This window comes from Amblyraja radiata, chromosome 25, assembly GCF_010909765.2.
Source record: "Amblyraja radiata isolate CabotCenter1 chromosome 25, sAmbRad1.1.pri, whole genome shotgun sequence".
NCBI lineage: Eukaryota > Metazoa > Chordata > Chondrichthyes > Rajiformes > Rajidae > Amblyraja > Amblyraja radiata.
In genome coordinates, this window is record NC_045980.1 from 5,881,558 (window position 1) to 5,901,164 (window position 19,607).

Sequence of the window (19,607 nt, forward strand, 5' to 3'; positions counted from 1 at the left end):
TCACATCTTTAATAATCGACTCCAGCAACTTCCCCACTATGTAAGGCGAACTGGTCTATACTTCCCCGTTTTATCTCGCCCTCCTTTCTAAAAAAAGTGGAGTTACATTGGTTAACTTCCAGTCCACAGGAACTGACCCAGAGTCTATAGAACAGTGGGAAATGATCACCAATGCATCCACGATTTCCAGGGCCACCTCCTCAGAACTCTGGTATGCGGACCATCAGGCCCTGGGGATTTATCTGCCTAAGTCCGACCAGTTTACCTAACACCATTTCCTGACATATGTGGATTCCCTTCAGTTCCTCCCTCCCACTGGATCCTCGGTCCCCTAGTATTTCTGGGACAGAACATGTCGATCATGTAAGATCATTTTACTTGTATAAAAATTAATGAACGCACTTCAACGATGTGTTTAGCATATTCTCGTGATGCAAAGGCACGGGGTAATAGTTTGAAGAGGGCTTCTGACCCGTAATGTCGCATCTACACTTCCTTCACAGATGCTGCCTGACCAGCTGAGTTCCTCCAGCACTTTGTTTATTTTTTTTACCAAGGATTACAGCATATGCCGTCTCCTGTGTTTGTACACGATGTTTTATGCCTTAGTGTTTAAGAAGGAACTGCAGATGCTGGAAAATCGAAGGTACACAAAAAAGTTGGAGAAACTGAGCGGGTGCAGCAGCATCTATGGAGTGAAGGAAATAGGCAACGTTTCGGGCCGAAACCCTTCTTCAGGCTTTTATGCCTTATGTCTTGTATTAAAACATATTAGAAAGATTATACTGTATTACATAAACACTTATCTTAATATACCCTGTGAGAGTGTTTTAGAGAATGTGTAATGTCATTATGTGTTGGCAAAGCAATTCTGGACAACCCGGTTTAGCAAACGCAAACTCCTAGGTGATAGATTTTAGGATTATTTGCGTAGGAAGGAACTGCAAGTGCTGGTTTATACCGAAGTTAGGCACAAAATGCTGGAGTTACTCAGCGGGACAGGCAGCATCTCTGTGGAGAAGGAAGAGATGACGTTTCAGGTCGAGACCCTTCTTTAGATTATTTATCGTGTTTTATTATATTTAGATGTGATCGTGTGAGGTTTGTTACATTTTACTGACGCCGTCGTAGTTGTGGGCATTTTTAAAGTGAGATCAGAATTTAAAACGTACAAAAATAATGTCGTGTTTCTTCTCGGCCCACCAAGACCACCCTTCGCCACCAAGACCACCCTTCGCTTTGAACAAAAGAAGGTCTTTTCTCCCAACCATCAACAATACTAGAAATGATAAAAGTTATATTTATCCTGTTGGCAGTATCTACTGGCTCTTTGTACAACTTACTCTAACTATTTTTCTCAAATGCGTCATCTGTCGTTCTTCTTGCTTGCCGGTTTAAGATGGCACATATGTGAAGCCTTGTGCTGTGAGTATGTTAAAGACTACGTTAAAGACACGTTAAAGACTAGATCTGGACCGCCCAAACTAATTTCACCTCGTTTTTTACAATCGGAGAGAGAAAGAGATATCATTCACCCAGAAAGAGTTTCATTCCGAGGACGAGTTTGGAAAAGGAAGACATTGCCTTTAATCATGAGATATCTACCCCGGGGGAATGAGTACGACCAATAAAAACTTTAAAAAGTCGTTACAAGGAACTGCAGGTGCTGGTTTACAAAGAAGGAGACAAAGTGCAGGAGTAATTCAGCGGGCCAACAAGCATGTCTGGAGAACATGGGTAGGCGACGTTTCAGGTAGGGGCCTTTCTTCAGACATAAAATATCGTTGCGAGATGGAACTGGGAGAAATGGGGGAAAAAGAAAGCAAAGGTGGACCTATTCCAGAAACTTGGGATGAATTGATTCATTGGTTCAAAGTCGTTTTTGTAATCGGTTGGTCGCTATTCTAATGTTTTTTTCAAGGTGGGCCATCAATCCTTCAATGTATCAATTCGGCCTTTCAATAATCTTTTAAAACACGCAAGTTATTAATTGAAAATTGTCTTGTGTCCAACCAGTGATAGTCGCCAATTGAACTGAAATAAACTGGGGTGTAAAACGCGAAGCAAACTTAGAGACATGTTCATTGGAACTGTGAAGGAACTTTCATCATTTGATTTCACACTTGGTTAGTTTTGACAACAGGGTTCTGTAGAGAATGTGACAAATTTGCAGGTATAAATTCCTAATGCACCACAGGGGAAAACAATTAGCCATCTGCCCCCAACATCTTTCGGAGGCGATATTTATTTCCATCCTGTAATTTAAATGTCGTGCTTCGTCAAGAAAAGAGGAAAACCTTTATTAAAAAAATATTTTGGTAGCATACACATTAAACACAATTTAAAAACTTCAAGTAGCAAATGTGTGGTAGAAAGTATTTTCTGAAACTTTTGACATCTTTCATCTGTAACTACAAATTAGTCCGGGAATCCAATTCCAAGAGTACAGAATATAAAAGTAAGTGGAATATATTGCAGCAAGCTTATACCTTTAATGCAATGCCTGGAAACCCGGAGGAACAACTATTTAAATAATAGGTCCAGCACCTAAAGAGTTAAGAATTACCTTCCAACACAAGCTGAACACGGGGGGAGAGATGATGTAAATCCCTCGGAACGCCATGTGACACTTGGAGGCAGCTTTAATTAATAATACAGCTCCTAACGACGGACGCACTGACTTTTGAGGTTTTCGGTAGTTGCAGTTGGTTAGCAATGTGTCAGCAAGCAGGCGATATGGACAGGACGGTGTGTTTGTGCGCCTCAAGCCGGCCGGACGAACGCTGCTCCGAAGTGCAAGAGGTCGCCAGAAGGTTGAGGATAATAGGGGACCATTTGCAAGAAAGGGCACAGAGGAAAGCGGTCGACAGGAACAGGACCTGTACAAACGTCAGCAACAGGCACCTCTATACCATTTGTACGCTCGTCCATGTCACAGCGCTCCTCATCCTCATCAGAAATAAACACCTGTAGGAAGTTTGACACCTGGGATCTGGACTTCAACAGGTAAGCGGAGCCGACGGGGTTTTCAATCGCCCAGTATTATGATTAAACACATCAAACCAGAGTACTTAATCTTCTCGGTTAAATGAATTATCACTTTTGGTTTGAGATGCTGAATCTATATTTTAAATAATAACATTAATGAAAATATCTTTCCGCTTGGAATGGGACGTTTGAAACTAGAATTTAGTTCATATTAAAAAAAAAAAGAATAGGTCTATGGCGTTTCTGCAGCTTTGACACCAGTCTCTGTTTGATCCTTTTAATTGAAAGACAAAGATGCATACATCCAAAGATCTAGCTTTATTTTAAACGAGCCCCTTTAACCAACTCTTGCTTCACCGGACTCTGTGGCACCGAGTCACACTATCGGGAAAGTCTTGGGCTCCATTGAGGGAGCTGATCTCAGCTGGACAGTTAAGGGGATGATGCAGTTGGCCTGGCCAACAACGCCATCTCTGAGCTGATGGTGAAAATAAGCCAGGTTTCCTTTTGATTCAGAGCCAGTCAGCGCAGCTGCATCATGTGTGTATGTGTTCTGACGATACAATGCTTCTTAGTTGGGTTGTCTCCCATCGGCTACCAACTCATATTAACTGGGTCCACTTGGGCTGTACAGTGTGCCAGGAGAACTCACACTAACCGGGGCCGCCAGTGCTGTACAGTGTGCCAGTGGAACTCACTCTAACTGGGTCCACTTGCGCTGTACAGTGTGCCAGTGAAACTCACTCTAACTGGGTCCACTTGCGCTGTACAGTGTACCAGTGAAGCTCACACTAACTAGGTCCACCAATGCTGTAGTGTGCCAGGGGAACTCACTCTAACTGGGTCCACTTGCCCTGTACAGTGTGCCAATTGAACTCACACTAACTGGGTCCAGCAGGACTGTAGTGGGCCAGTGGAACTCGCGCTGCACTTGCTACCTCCCAAGGAGAGGAAGAGAAAATTAAGGACAATTGAGGCGATGGGTGAAACTTAAGAACATTTGAGTTCTGGGATACTCGTTTTGTTTGCGACCAACGTGTTCGGTTTAACTTACAAGACTTCCTGCAACATGTGTTCTAGAACTTAAGATATAATTAAGATCTACTTCTCGCCACCGTCCCACTTCTCCCCCAAGTGGAGTACGTCAATGGAGCAGTGGCCTTCCATCAATGACTTCAGATATTACTTGTACTTTGTGAACTTCCTTTAATTTCAAGCAGCCTCCAAATATTGGGTTCGCGCGCTTCGTTGAAAGAAATGTTGCGTGATATTACCCAGGCCCCCATGTTTACAGAAAAAAAACTTCATAAATCTTGCGACAGAAACATTTATTCAATTATAGTAAACAATATCAAAATGATTTTTTCTCCCCTCCTATTTTTCAGGTGACAGGTCTGTCATTCAACCGATGCAATAAAGGTCGGGGCTTTGCTCTGGACTGAAACGCAGCCCACACCCGGGCTGAACAAACCACTGGAAATGCGGAGGAGAGATACCGAAGACATTTGCACCGCCTCCATTGATCAGAACATCAGAGTTAATTTAAAAAAAAATGCATGTTTTAAAAATGTGGAGTGCAACATTTGTTACCACGGTTTTTATACCAGTTGAATAGAGTCGCTGATTCTACTGCATGCAACTGTAAGTGTACAAGAGTTTTTAAGAAGTTGTTCTTACTGTAAATACACGTGAACAATGTGGGTCATGTTTTTAGACTGTTGTTTCATAGAATGATTGAAAACGCGCTTGAACCTTTAAATAAATGTTTACTAACCAGCGAAGTGCTCCAAGATCTTTTAAATGATCACAAATGTGATTTAAGTGAAAACGGATACTTAAGGAGGATTATCTTCTACAAACTACAGCAATCAAATGGGGACCAAACATGTTTAATGGAACATTCAACTGCAAGGTGAAGGTTAATATTGAAATGCACGAATAAATATTTCCATTGGTTCTTTAAAATGATTGTTTAAACCATAAATGTAGAAAGCAGCGAATGACTCGAGATATCTATGCATCGATTTGAAGATGTTAGAAGCAGGCTCTTCGCTTAATATTAAGCTCCATTTCAGCTGTCGCGCAGACAAATCCACGCATCTCCCCAGGGCTGCTGAAGCTTTCAGTATTGTCGGCGGCGAGCGCTGACCATGGATCTCACTCGGGGTTTAGTACACCTGGAAGTGCGCCGAGGTGGTCCCGTCCTTCCAACAGCGCACGGTTTCGGTGACAGAGGTTCGGCACAATGGACAGCTCCTCTCCCGGTCGAACCACAGGCAGGCGCACTCGTCGCAGAAGACGTGCTGGCGTTTTGAGCAGCGAGGAGGAGAGAGAGAGAGAGAGAGAGAGGGAGAGAGAGCAGAGCGGACAGAAAGTCAGTAACATTCCCCAAAATGAAAAGCTGCAGCAGGCGATGTACCGCTAACCGAACACAAAAGTCCCCCAAACCATGCCCCAAGAAGTCCTCTGAGTTGATCTCCCGACCACGGCGCAACTATTAACTCTCTTTTCAGCAAATAGATTTGTTTTAGAGGGTCTTTGGGGGGTGGATGGGGTAAGATCTCTGTTCTCTGCCAAAACTTCACCCATTGAGTTAGGGTTAGGTGATTAATATTTCTGGTGCTCATTCACATTACAATTACAGCCCATACACTACATTTCTAATCACAGGTTGCCCTGGATACAGGTGATCACAGATCCACCTGTAACCCAGGCTTACGGTGCGTTTCTGCTCTAGACTCTACTCTACACTGCACTTTTAAACCACATTTCGCCTCCTGCCGAACTAACGCATCTTCCAAAACATAACGGTACTGTGAAAGCAAGCCCTTTTCTCGTCACCAAAATAGGCAGGCGCTGGCAACATTCAACAGGCCAGCCGCCCTCCGTGGAGGCCAAAGTAGTACCATTTTATTCAGGTCGATAAATCTGATCGGCCTTGAAGCCTGAGGTGTTTCTCTCCCTAGCGCGCCCCTGCCCCGCCGCGGAGTGTTGCCGGCTTTCCCCATGCAGTTCTGCATCGCTGCAGGAAGGAAGGCCTCTGTCGCGATGTTCCTCTGATTCCCACCATTTACAAAATTACAGGCTGAAAACTCTCAAATGTAACGCAGCGATAATTGATGGTTTTCTCACTAAAAAGGGGGCTATTATCTAGCGACCTCGCCCGCTATTAATGTTCATATCGACCGCTTACCTTGATTAACACCGTCAGCTTCTGCCCGGGAAACTCGAGATCGCCGCCAGATTTGCAGATTATCAAGGGAAGGGTTGGCTGGCGGGCATGCGTGAACACACACGCATAAAACCCTTTACTTTTACTCTCGCTTACCTGGCAAACCAGCATCACAGGTTCTCGAAATTCTGCCTGGCAGATCGGGCAGATCTCCCCAGCTTCGCTGCACTGCTGGCTGGTCGCTCGCACGCCGCAGCTCTGGCACAAGAGAGGCAAATGCAATGAGTGGTGCACAGCTTTAACATCGCCTCATTCCCCCAATGTAGAGAAAAAAAATACCGAGGCTTTAATATGTAAAACGCTAAGATCCCAGGTCTCCCGTATCTTTATACATTTGTTCTTGCCCTCTGGGGGCTATTCACAATGTATTTGGGCGGCTGGTGATGTGAATACAAAGGCAGCCCAATTGTTAAAGTTAAGAAATAATATATATTAAATACATCTGACGAAGTGAGCTGACATGAGGTTAATTGTGTTGCTATAACGCCGAGGAGAGCCTGCCATGATTTGGAAGTCAGCGCTAAGTATGTAACCTGATTAGAATAGAATTCACACTCAAAACTATAACGTAGTCGCCCCTCTGGAGTGTGTAGGAAGCAACTGCAGATGCTGCTTTCAACCTCCTCTGGAGTTGTAGATTACATCAGTAGCTGTAAAATTAATGCGGCTCTTAGCCTGACATCAATTATGCTGTAAAGCCCCGTCCTTATTTGCAATGAAAGATATTTTGACTTAATTTTTTTCCTTGGCTTCCCACATTAAATTTATTTTCTTCTTCATTATGTCTCGACCACACTCCGAGTCCTTGTGAAGGCGGAACAGCGAGCGACCAGCTCGCGGGCATTTTGCCAATTCCATTTATCATCCCTCCGTAATCGCTCGGAGGTGTTGGAGGCAATTGCTTTACACGAGTGGCTTTCTCGGCTGCTGCTGAGAGCATCGAGTCAATCACACAGAGACTGGGTGGTCTGCGATCAGTCCCGGTACAGATCGTTTATAGCAGCAGAGAATGGTGACAGCAGAGAAGCGAGACCCTTCGGCCCATAGAGCCCATGCCGCATGAAACAATCCAGCCCAGGTTTCCTTTCGGAGATAAGATACAAAATCTGGAGTAACTCAGCGGGTCAGACAACGTCTCTGGAGAAAAGGAATAGGTGACGTTTCAGGTCGAGACGCTTCTTCAGACTCCAGAGATGTTGCCTGACTCGCGGAATTACTCCAGCTCTTTAAATCAGCATCTGCAGTTCCTTCCTACACACCAGGTTTCCTTTCCTCGAGGATATTCGTCCACAGCTGGGTTTTAACAACAATCTGTCAGCTTTCATTGCAATTGTTATGTTGCCAGCCTCACAAATTACCAGATTTACGGGATTCACTTTCATAATGAGATTTTAGCTCCGGACCCCTTGTTTCCATTTCAATCCTCAACCCACTTGTATCCAGACTTGTATCCACTTGTTCCAAATGAGCAGCATAAATGATCACAAAACCAGGAGGATACATTTTACAGACACAAATAGCTGGAGTAACTCAGTGGGTCAGACAGCATCTCTTGAGAAAAGGATAGGTGTTGTTTCGTGTCGAGACCCTTCATCAGGATACATTTTACGCTGCCTTGGTTCAAATCATTTCTCTGGAGCCCTGCCTGTGTCCAATCATTGACCACCAGAGCCCTTTCTGTGCCCATTCATTTCCATCAGATCTCTGCCTGTGTCCATTCATTTCCATCAGATCTCTGCTTGCACCCGTTCATTGACCACAATCCTGCCTGCACCGCCCATTTCCATCAAACTTCTGTAAAACACTGAATAATTTTAACACAAACACCTAATATAATTTAGAATGCATAAAAACATTTCATTTTCTTTATATCATCACCTGTGGGCACCACTGGATCTTTGGCGATGGATAGGAACAGTCAGCATGCTGACATGTCTGTGTTAACCTGACCACCAGTTGTGCAGTGAAAGTGCCCTTGCATATGCCCATCCTCACTGTAAAAAAATGCCCCAGGAAAATATTGCAAAAATAAACTTACCTGTGATTTACACAAGATCTTCAAGGCCTTTCGCAAACCACCGATTCGACCACAGACATCCAAGAACTGCAGCATGTTATAAAGAGAGAATGCGCTACAGGTCAAAGCAAGAATGGTGGATAAACTGTAGAAACAATGCACATAAAGTGATATCCTATCCAGTTTCATTATTTAAAGCAACATCACTGAGGCAGATATATTTCACTGATGCTGGTTTATACTGAAGATAGACACAAAGTGCTGGAGCAACTCAACGGGACAGGCAGCATCTCTGGAGACAGAGGATGGGTGACATTTTGGGTCTGAAGAAGGGTTCAAACCAAAAACATCTCCCATCCTTTCTCTCCAGAAATGCTGCCTGACCCGTTGCGTTACTCCAACACTTTGCGTCTATCTTCAGCACAAAGTAAGTGTTCTCTGAAAAAGCACAAAAAAAGTAAATTCTGCAAATTGTACTTTTGTTCTTAGTTTTGTGGTCACTTAGTGGAACGAACGAGCTGTTGTCCTGAAGAGATTATTTCTGCAGAGCAATGAAAAGGTTTGAAACTTCAGAATATTTAAAAGCTTATAAATCAACTCTAAATTGATTCCACGTGTTATTGCTGCAATAGAACATAACAAATTCAATAAACCTTTTGTTAGCACAAGACTAAAAGCATAACTTTTTAGAAAGCCGTCCTCAGTTTATTTAAAATTATTCACCTTGCAAAGACTATACAGAACAATGAGGGTTCCTTCCAATAAATAGCTATTAGTCGATTCTCCTTCCATGATGCACTTGTACCACAGCTGGATAGGAATCAAAGACCTCAGTAACTGGCTCACTTCCTCTATCAGAAGGTACAGAGATCCCTGCAAAACAATTTTAAAATACTTAACTCTACATTAAATTAGACAAATTTACCTTCATTATTCGAGCAATGCTACACTTATATTCCATGAACTGGAACACCTGCTATGTACATGCACTTTGTTTCCAGTAATTATACTTTGTTCTGATTCAATGTATTCAATTTAAAACGGAAAGCAAGAATGAGTAGGTGTATTACTTCTTGCCTTTCGTTTCGACATATAAACTATGAAGATGCTTTTGAACAATGACCATTTGGTTGGTCTAATGTCAATTAATCACTGTCATCGTTTGGTGACCCATAGGTCTGCCCAAAGTGACCCAGCACCAATTACATCACAGCAATGTCTCTAATCTAATCCATTCATTTAATTTGTTACCATCCTCCTCTTTTACCAAACGCAATCTTTCACACAAAGGGTGGTGGGTGTATGGAACAAGCTGTCAGAGGAGGTTGTTGTGTCAGGGACTATCTCAACATTTAAGAAACTGTTAGGACAGGTTTGGAGGTATATGGGCCAAATATGGGCAGGTGGGACTAGTGCAGCTGGGACATGTTGGCCGATGCGGGCAAGTTGGGTGGAAGGGCCTGTTTCCACACTGTATCACTCTATGACAATTTCTTCTTAACTCCACCGTTTGTCAAGATTATACAACATAAACACCAATGCCCTGCTTCGCAGAACACCTCCGCTCGGTTCGCAATAACCAACCTGATCTCCCGGTGACTCAGCACTTTAACTCCACCTCCCATTCCGTATCCGACCTTTCTGTCCTGGGCCTCCTCCATGGCCAGAGTGAGTCCCACCGTAAATTGGAGGAACAGCACCTCATATTTCGCTTGGGCAGTTTGCACCCCAATGGTATGAACATTGGCTTCTCTAATTTCAGGTAGTCCTTACTTTCTCCTCCCCTTCTCAGCTCTCCCTCAGCTCACTGGCTCCTCCTCTTCCTTTCTTCTTCCCACCCCCTCTACCCTCACATCAGTCTGAAGAAGGGTTACGACCCCAAATGTTGCCTATTTCCTTCGTTCCATAGATGCTGCCTCACCCGCTGAGTTTCTCCAGCATTTTTGTCGCCCTGTTGTAAAAGATGTCTTCAGTATATGCCCTTGCCTGGCTCCTTAATTTTGGGTCACTAATTACAGCTGAAATGGCGTCTATTAAGTCAGTTTGCCACTATATCGTGAGTCCTGGAAAACAGGTCAAACTTTCAGTGCCTAGGGATGATAATTAGTTCAGAAATGCTGGTCCCCTTTTCCTCAGTTACAATTTTTCCACCTTTATTCTTAAATGCCACAAGGTACAGCTTCACAGCCAATCACCGGTGAATTTGATGAGGAAGAGTGACAGCATCCTTTCCCTCGCATGTCGCTCTGATCTCTATCACTGGCAGAGGCCAGGAGAGGCCAACCCTCAGCATCATCGGTAACAGCTGGGTCCAGTTAGCTGACATCGGGTTAGCCCACCTGAACCTTGTCTGTCTACTCCATATAAAACCCAGGCATTCCAGCAAGGAGGGGAGAGATGGGAGGAATGGGATTTGCGGAAGAATAGGCCTCTGGGATAAACCCAAGATCACCAACGGAACCACATGGTCAAGACTGGGTTGCCAGGAACAAGCCCTGGACAGCCAGCACCTCTACTGAGGCCATGGTAAACCTGAGATGCCAGTGCGCACACACATGCAACATCTGAGCCGCCAGGCTAATCCAGAGACCACCAGCACTGCCTCTTCAAGCCCCAAAGCTGAGCTGCAAGGAAAAGCCTGGGACTGCCAGCACCTCTTCTCGAAGTAAGGATGATCACCAGGGAGAAGCCTGAGATTGCCAAGCCTCCTCCTTCGAGACCAGGACAGAGCTGTCGGGAAAAGCCCGAGATCGCCAGAGCCGCAGCAGGTGTGCCATGACAACAAGGGACAGCACCCCCAATGCAGTCCTGGTCTTTCTTGTCACTGTAAATAAAACATATCACGCGAGTTCACCCTACTGCCAGCATCGCTATTGTCACTGCCATCGTCCCCTGCACCACAGTAGGCATCCTTAATGTGAGCCCAGAACATTGAATCATATCGCTCCTCACTTCGTAAACACAATGCGCACTTTTCAGTTAGGATTACTAAACTGTAATCAGGACAAAAAAAAAAAACCTTCAGTCATTTCCTTAACCAGTTATTGCATCCCCGCTGTCACACTGGTTGGAGTTAATTCAGCAACAACAACAGATCAAACCTGGCTTTTCCCCGACTGTAAGTATCTTACAACACATGGTGCGTTCAGCCTAGAGGCATCACGAAAAGTATGCTTTAATATTTTTCTTCAAAATTAGGACATCATATCAAGGATTATCCATTTTTAATAGGTAATGTTATTTAGCATGTCAAAAGACCCGGAGCGTGGCCTTGCATCACCCGGCGCGGCGTTAATGGCCGCGGGACAATTGCCATCGCCCGCTGGGGGCTTTGACTTTGACTCTGACATCGGGAGGGGAATGGGGAGTGCAGGGGAGAGATAAGTCTTTGCCTTCCATCACAGCGAGGAGGAGATGCGCTGTGATGGATGTTTGTGTAAATTGTGTTGTGTCTTGGTTCTTTCTTGTATGTATGACTGCAGAAACAACATTTCGTTTGAACCTCAATGGGGTTATTATGAATATAAATGAATATTTGTTTAATACTGATATTTAGTTTTTCTTATTGTATGCAGATCAGTCAGAAGTATTCTATTGCAATGCTTATCTTACAATAATAAAAATAGATTGTCACCCAACATGCCCTCCACTGTATTAGTGTGAAAATTTGCATTTGAAAGATCAGTCAAACTTCTCTCTGTGACATATCCTATTTGGTATAATGCTATGGAGAACTATGCTCTCAGCTCTTAACTTCAGGAAAAGCATTTGAGTCAGGTTGGTCTGAATTCAAGTGTATTCGTTCATGAAAAAAAGTCTAATTACAAGACTGCCCACGAGAATATTTTGTTTTACCTGGATAATATTAAAATTTTTGAAAATAAAGATCCACTTTAGGTTCAAGTCAGAGTGATACAGTGTGAAAACAGGCTCTTCGGCCCAACTTGTCCACACCGGCCAACATGTCCCATCATTAAATTTGCAGACGACACAACAGTGGCTGGACTGATCACTGAGGGTGATGAGTCCGCTTACAGGGAGGAGGTAGTACAGAGGTTAATAGGCTGGTGCTCAGAGAACAACTTAGCACAATACAAAGGAAACAAAAGAGCTCATCATTGACTTCAGGAAGAAGCAGGGTGACCATCCCCCACTGCACATCAATGGAGAAAGAGTGAACAGAGTCTCCAGCAAAGATATTATAGCAAGCAAGATAGATCACTCGACTAAAAATGTCGCACGGTCATGGGCAGATTCATGACTAATTTCCGACCCCATTTCCATAACCGGCTTCCGTCTCCGCACCAAAGATCCCATAGGATACTAGTGCGGAGACGGAAGCCGGTTACGGAAACATTCTCGTAAAAATAAAAGTTATTTGGAAAAAATCTTCTCATTTTCAGAATTATAATTTATTAACACAAACTGTTCCGCTGATTACACTGCGAGTCGGGTCGGGTTATGGAAATGGATGAAAAAAAGGCCCACGTTGCGCTCCGCTCCGTTGCGTACTACACGTCAGCCCATTGCATTTAGAAAGAGTGGTCTATCTTGCTTGATATAGGATCTTTGGTTCCTGGGCACCCACATACATCTCAGCAGATCTCAGGTGATCAACTAACACTCACTCCCTGGTAAAGAAGGCACAAGAACGGCTTTACTTCCTAAGATCACTCAGGAAAGTCAACTTGCCATAACAGCTGCTAGTGCCAACTTGCGACAACAGCTGCTAGTGTCATTCTACTATGACATTTCTCCATAGAGAGTGTCCTGATTCATGGCATCCTGGCATGGTATGGCAACAGTTCTGCGGCTGACAAGAAGGCTCTGCAGAGAGTCATCAATACAGCCCAGAAGATCACCAACACACACCTGCCGGCCCTGGAAGAGATCTGTAGCTCTCGTTGCCTGCGGAAGGCATCACGCTTACTAAAGGACTCGTCTCACCCCGCACATCACTTGTTTGCCCTTCTGCCTGCAGGAAAGCGTTACAGGTTCATCAAATCACACACCACAAGATTAACAAACAGTTTCTACCCCAAGGCCATCACCACTCTGAACTGAACACAGCCCATAGCCAATATTTTGTACTGCCACAACACTATACTGTGAAATATTGCACATTCTGACGATTACGTTTTTTTTGTTTCCATTGTCATTATTATCTGATATGTTGGATGTGTGTACAATGTTGTATGTATGTACAATGACAATAAAGTGTATTATTATTACTACTACACTAGTCCCACCTGCCAGCATTTGGTCCATATCCCTCCAAATCTATCCTATCCATGTACCTGTCTAACAGTTTCTTAAATTTTGGGATAGTCCCTACCTCAACCAACTCCTCTGGCAGCCTGTTCCATGCACCCACCACCCTTTGTGTGAAAAAGTTACCCCTCAGATTCCTATTAAATCTTTTCCCCTTCACCTTTAGGTTAGAAAGAAACAAAATTATTTTACAATTCTGAACGTTGTCAATACTGAACTATTAAACTGTTCTAGTTTAATCTTCTAGTCTGAAGAAGGGTCTCGACCCAAAACGTTGCCTATTTCCTTCGCTCCATAGATGCTGCCCCACCCGCTGAGTTTCTCCAGCAATTTTGTCTACCTTTGATTTTCCAGCATCTGCAGTTCCTTCTTAAACAAACTGTTCTAGTTGCTCAACTAGTGATCAAAGTGAGGAACTACTGTATTCCAGAAAGGCACAAGTCATTTAACACAAATTTAATCTGTAGTTGTCTTTAATTCTATTCCATAATTTCACAACTTTATTAACACATGCCTGTAAAAGTAAAAAGAAAGAAAATAAAACTACAGCTAATTGATTATTTGAGGCCAATCTGATGAACAGAAAAACTGCAAACGCCTGGACCTGGATGAAACCTATTACAAGCACAAAGCAAACTTTTTAAAGTCCGAAAAGGAACATAAATATTGCCCTGACAAGGGATCCAACATAGAAAGTTAGTGTCTTGCATCACTGGGAATCAGACATGTCTCTCGATACTTGCTTGCCTCACTCTCAGCAGTACTTTTGATTACTCACTTCCTCTAATGCCTTTCCTATGATCCATCCCGAGTGAACAACAAGCCTGTATTCATCGTGTCTTTCATGTTTACAGGACACCAGAAGTGCTTCAGTCACTGAAGTATTTTTTGACGTAGTCTCTGTTGTAATGTAAACACATTAGCCACCGTATACAAGGTCCCTGAAACCAAATATATTAAATTACCAGATTTAAAAAAAACAATGTAGTTTAAGAAAAATGTATGGAACAAACTGTTTGGTATATTAGGAGAAGACCATTGCTTTTCCCCCAAATGTTTCTATTTTGGAGGGCTGGGGAGCATTAGACCAAATTAGTTCAAATCTCTAGATTGGGATTTGAACCCATGACCTTCCAAATCAGATACGAGAGTGCACCATTCAGATAACTCTGACAGACTGACATCAAATTCCTTTGGTTCCGTCCTTATCTGTCAGAAGACAAATGACTACGAATGTTTTGCCATTGAATGACATGCCCCATGGCTGCAATCTTGGTCCCATCATATTAATCACTTGCATGCTACCTTTCAGTAGCGATTTCCTCAAACAAAGGAACGAATCCTTTAATATTATGGTGACACTCAATTATGCTAGACTCAGCCAACTAACAAGGCAGGTGCCACGCTAGTTCACTGCCCATATTAACAGGAAGTCTTGAAAGAACTTAAGTTTTCTTTAGCTCAATGTCAGCTAAAAACAAATACACTTGCATCCATCCTCGGTCTCTCTGTGCCTGAAATACATTATTCCGACATCTCAAAAATTGATTTCCCAGATACAAGTGCCACAAGCCTTCTTTCTACCCCCCCCCCCCCCCAACCCCCGCCCCCCACTCCCTCACTGACAGTTCCAGATCTCTTTCCTCAGAGATCCTTTAAAACTGATATTCTTGTTATTCCATTTTTCAAAACTCTCTGAAAGCTTACTTGACTGTGGTTTTACTTCCCAAAAAACTAACAGCTCCTTAGCAGGTACACAGATGTACCTCTATGTAAGCAGCCCAAAAGAGAACAGATATTTTTTAATTTTCAGGTACTGACAATTTGTTCTGTTGAGAGACTGGCACGTTTTAAATTTTTTATCTAGCTGATTAGCAAATTGACATTCTAATTCATTTATTCTCCAAAACCTGGAGACAGGGGTTAAGTTTTCCTCGTCTGACTGATCGAAAGGTTGCGACTGCAACATTTTCAGGTATAAACACAAACTGCACCAAGAGCAGCTGCATCACAACAGTTGGCATGGAAACCATGGGTCCTTGCAAAGATAGCATGATGTCATTGCAACAGGAATAAAAAGTCACCTGCCTGCGGTCCACAGACCATGAGTCAAATCTGACATCGCCACATTCACGTGTCATCCTTTTCCCCCTTGCCTGGTGCTGGAGGACAGACTTTATACTGTAACACCCAATAAAACTGCACAGATATCTCATGGGACTCGGGGATGAGATCATATAACAAGCTGTCACTCTAATCTTTTGTGCTTTGAACAATTATAATCATTCATAGCTTTGGCATTTTGTGATCTCATATCTCTAGGGAATTGAGTGATGTCAGTTCTGCAGCAAGCAGCCCGGGCAGTTTTCATTTCTAGTCCGTATAGCTAACAGCTTCGGACAAATATATGACCACAATTGTTTTAGATCTAATATCCCAATTAGCCAGTAGAGCCACCAGTGCTGGCAACATTTTGTACAATGAGACTTCTAAAAAGAAAGCAATTACAGGACTACTAAGCAACACCTTGCACAAAACAGGACTAAAACAATAATTACTAAAACCTTGCTGGTTACATAAGGCAAGGTTTGTTGACATGGCCCCAAATGACTCATTCTATTTCCAGATGAGGTGTTTAATTCAGACATCACAAATGTGGGAAAAAACAACCGTAGCAGTTCTATTTAAGATCAATGTTGTTGTTACAATTAGTCGTGCATCCTGAAGCTTGGAGCGAGAGGAGGGTGGTGGGGGGAGGGATGGGGGGAGGGTGCAGAAATGGCCTGGTTTCCTCAGTCCTGATCACTATCCAGTGACCCCTGCTGGATAGCCTGAGCTGGTGACAGGTGCAGGAAGGATCTGAGCTTGGTTGTGATGGATCTGCCAATTGGCACTCACCGACTAGACTCAGACATGAAGAATGGCCGTTTGGGTAAAGGACAAGTAGCCTGCCAGCACCCCTGGAAACATTCTCCAATATAATTAACCAGCCTTGGAGGGGAGGGATAAAGCAGAGGGGGAAAGTGGACAAAGGATTAAAAAAATGATTTTTGCAATTGGTAATTTAATGGGAATTGTAGTTATTGCATTGAATTTGCAATACAGATATATTTTGGCTAAGGCTATTTTTTTTATGCCTGGCGCAAGCCCCGTCAGCATTTTCTTCTATCCTCTTTCCTTCAGTACTTATCTAGTTACCTCTTAAATACATCATGTTCTCCTAAAATTAAATTTGAAACAATATTTTCTTTAATATGTGAGTGCAGAGTGATGATATCATGTAGATAAATTGGGCTGCAGCAATCTTTGTGCCCAGTGGTGCAAAGGAACTAAAATTAACTTGGACTATACAATTAAAATTGGAGTACTCCTGATTAATGGTTAGATCTCCAAAGACAACAGCTCTTGAAAGCAAAATCCCTCCATGATGTAATCAGTACTTCCAGTTTAAATAAATATGCAGAAAAATAAAGTGAGCATTACAGTTAATGGTTTTCAACAGACTTAATAATTAAAAGCGGTGACAATACTCTCTGGATACGTTAGTAACTTTTTCACAGTCGATCAGGTGAGTGGGAGTTTTGGTCCCATTACACAATGGAAACAGTCCTCTCACGTATTGGTAAAAGCATGTGGCTGTCAAAAAGGTGGACCTTGTTGCATAAGCGGTCGGTATTGGTTGTTTACCTTTGCTCCCAATAGATGCTTGCTGCAGGAGTCCACCAGTAAACCTATTTCTGGAGAAAAGTTTAGGATCCATCAGACTGTAGCATTCTATCTGTTATACTAAAGGGGTTCCATCAATGTTATAATTTTTTTCAGAACCAGTGCTTTAAGGTTACGTCATTTCACTGCATATAAAGGGAATGCTTTGCATCAATTAGTGTTCCATGCAGAATTCTTTAAATGCCACAGAATGGCATTATTTTGACTTTATTAGGTTGTGTACAATTGGGGACAGCAAATTGGCAAACTGTTTTATATCCGTCCTAAATTTATTTTCATTGCAATGAAAGGACAAGTATAAGCATCATGCAGTATTCAAAGAAGCAAAGCTTCAACAGTTTACTCATTCATGTAACTTAATTGGGAAGTGGTCATTAATTTAAATTCATCAGCAATTACAGTGCCCTCCATAATGTTTGGGACAAAGACCCATCAGTTATTGATTTGCCTCTGTACTCCACAATTTGAGATTTGTAATAGAGAAAAAAAAATCACATGTGGTTAAAGTGCTCTTTGTTAGATTTTAATAAATGCCATTTTATCCATTTTGGTTTCACCATGTAGAAATTACAGCAGTGTTTATACATAGTCCCCCCATTTCAGGGCACCATACTGTTTGGGATACAGCAATGCTATGTAAATTAAAGTAGTCATGTTTAGTATTTTGTTGCATATTCTTTGCATGCAATGACTGCTTGAAGTCTGTGATTCATGGACATCACCAGTTGCTGGGTGTCTTCTCTGGTGATGCTCTGCCAGGCCTGTATTGCAGCCATCTATAATAATATAATAATAATAATATATCTTTTATTGTCATTGCACGTCAGTGCAACGAGATTTAGTGTGCAGCTCTACTGATGTCCAGGAAAGGTAAATAAATACAATACATAAATAAACAAGCTGAATTGATTGACGTGACCATCTGAGGGAGACTGTCCAAAGGGGGTGGGTGGGGGGGCACTCATTAGGGCCGGTTCAGAGCCGCTATAGCTCTTGGTATGAAACTGTTCCTGAGTCTGGAGGTTCGGGCGTAGAAGGCCTTGTAACGTCTGCCGGAGGGAAGTAGTTGAAACAGACCGTAGCAGGGGTGTGATGAGTCCTTATGGATGCTGAGGGCCTTCCTGAGGCACCGCGTGTGGTAGATGCCCTCCAAGGCTGGTAGCTCTGTCCCGATGATCCTCTGCGCTCTGTTGACGACGCGCTGAAGAGCTCTCCTCTCCGCCTCCGTGCAGCTGAGATACCACACAGAGATGCCATACGTTAGTATGCTCTCTGTGGTGCAGCGGTAGAACGTTGTCAGCAGCTGTTGGGGCAGACCAGTCTTTTTTAATGTCCTCAGGAAGAACAGTCGTTGCTGTGCCTTCTTGACCAGCGCGGCGGTGTTTGTGGACCATGTGAGGTCTTCTGAAATGTGAGTGCCCAGAAACTTAAAGCTGGACACTCTCTCCACACTTTCCCCATAAATGGAGATTGGGTCGTATTCTCCAGAATGGGACCTCTTTAGCCTATGCTTGTTTTGGGGGCTAGTCCCCTTCAGTTTTCTCTTCAGCATAAAAGACATGCTCAATTGGGTTCAGATCGGGTGATTGACGGCCACTCAAGAATTGACCTTTTTTTTAGCTTTGAAAAACTCCTAATCTTGCTTTAGCAGTATGTTTGGGATCATTGTCTTGCTGTAGAATGAACCACCGGCCAATGGAATGCGACTTTTTCTTGTTGTATCCCCCTGCTCTGCCTCCTTTTGCGCTGAGGCCTAATGGCGGAGCTGGCGGTCTCCAACTGCGACCGACCTCGAGGCTCCGGAGGCAGAGCCAGCCAGGACTTACAACGCGAGGCTGGCCGTCTTCGGGGCTGAGACGGCGGCGGCGGCCCGACTCGGAGCTGAGGCTGCGGAGGAGGGAGATGGGGTAGGGGGAAGAGTGTGGAGGGAGGGGGAGAGGGGTGGGGGGAGAGAGGGGAGTGAGTGGGGAGGGAGAGGGGGAGAGAAGTGGAAGAGTGGGTAGGGAGGGAGGGGTAGGGGGAGTGGTGGAAGAGGGACAGAGGGATAGGGGAAGGGGTGGGGGATGAGAGGGGAGGGAGGGGGGAGAGAGGGGTGGGGAGGGAGAGGGAGAGGAGTGGGGTAAGTAGGAGAAGTGGAAGAGTGGGGAGGGAGGGGTAGGGGGAGGTGGAAGGGGGCGGAGGGAGAGAGGGAAGGGGGGTGGGGGAGAGAGGGATGGGGGTGGGAGGAGGAGGGAGAGGGGTGAGGAGAGGGAGATGGAGAGGGGGAGGAGAGAGGGGTGGGGGAGGGGAGGAGAGAGGGGAAGGGGAGAGAGGTGTGGGGGAGGGGGGAGATGGGGTACCACCATGAGGTACCACCTCCAGTTTAAATTCCAT

General features: G+C 43.9%; 1 protein-coding gene and 1 long non-coding RNA gene across 5 annotated transcripts in view; one reads left to right on the forward strand and one right to left on the reverse strand.

The window, feature by feature from the left end:
* The window catches only part of LOC116987247, a 28,265-nt gene extending 23,827 nt beyond the window's left edge, over positions 1 to 4,438 (forward strand). The window contains exon 3 of the long non-coding RNA XR_004415674.1: positions 4,374 to 4,438. This is a non-coding gene — a long non-coding RNA (uncharacterized LOC116987247). The remainder of the gene's footprint in view (positions 1 to 4,373) is intronic.
* Positions 4,300 to 19,607, reverse strand: part of rnft2 (ring finger protein, transmembrane 2) — a 49,539-nt gene continuing 34,231 nt past the window's right edge. For 2 of the 4 annotated variants that reach the window (XM_033043118.1, XM_033043120.1), the window contains 4 exons: positions 8,961 to 9,110; positions 8,259 to 8,324; positions 6,317 to 6,418; positions 4,300 to 5,291 (listed from right to left, as the gene is read on the reverse strand). In XM_033043118.1, coding sequence (XP_032899009.1) covers positions 5,157 to 5,291; positions 6,317 to 6,418; positions 8,259 to 8,324; positions 8,961 to 9,110 — 453 coding nt within the window. In that variant the 3' untranslated portion in view covers positions 4,300 to 5,156. The remainder of the gene's footprint in view (positions 5,292 to 6,316; positions 6,419 to 8,258; positions 8,325 to 8,960; positions 9,111 to 19,607) is intronic. The other 2 variants (XM_033043119.1, XM_033043121.1) reach the window with 2 other exon arrangements.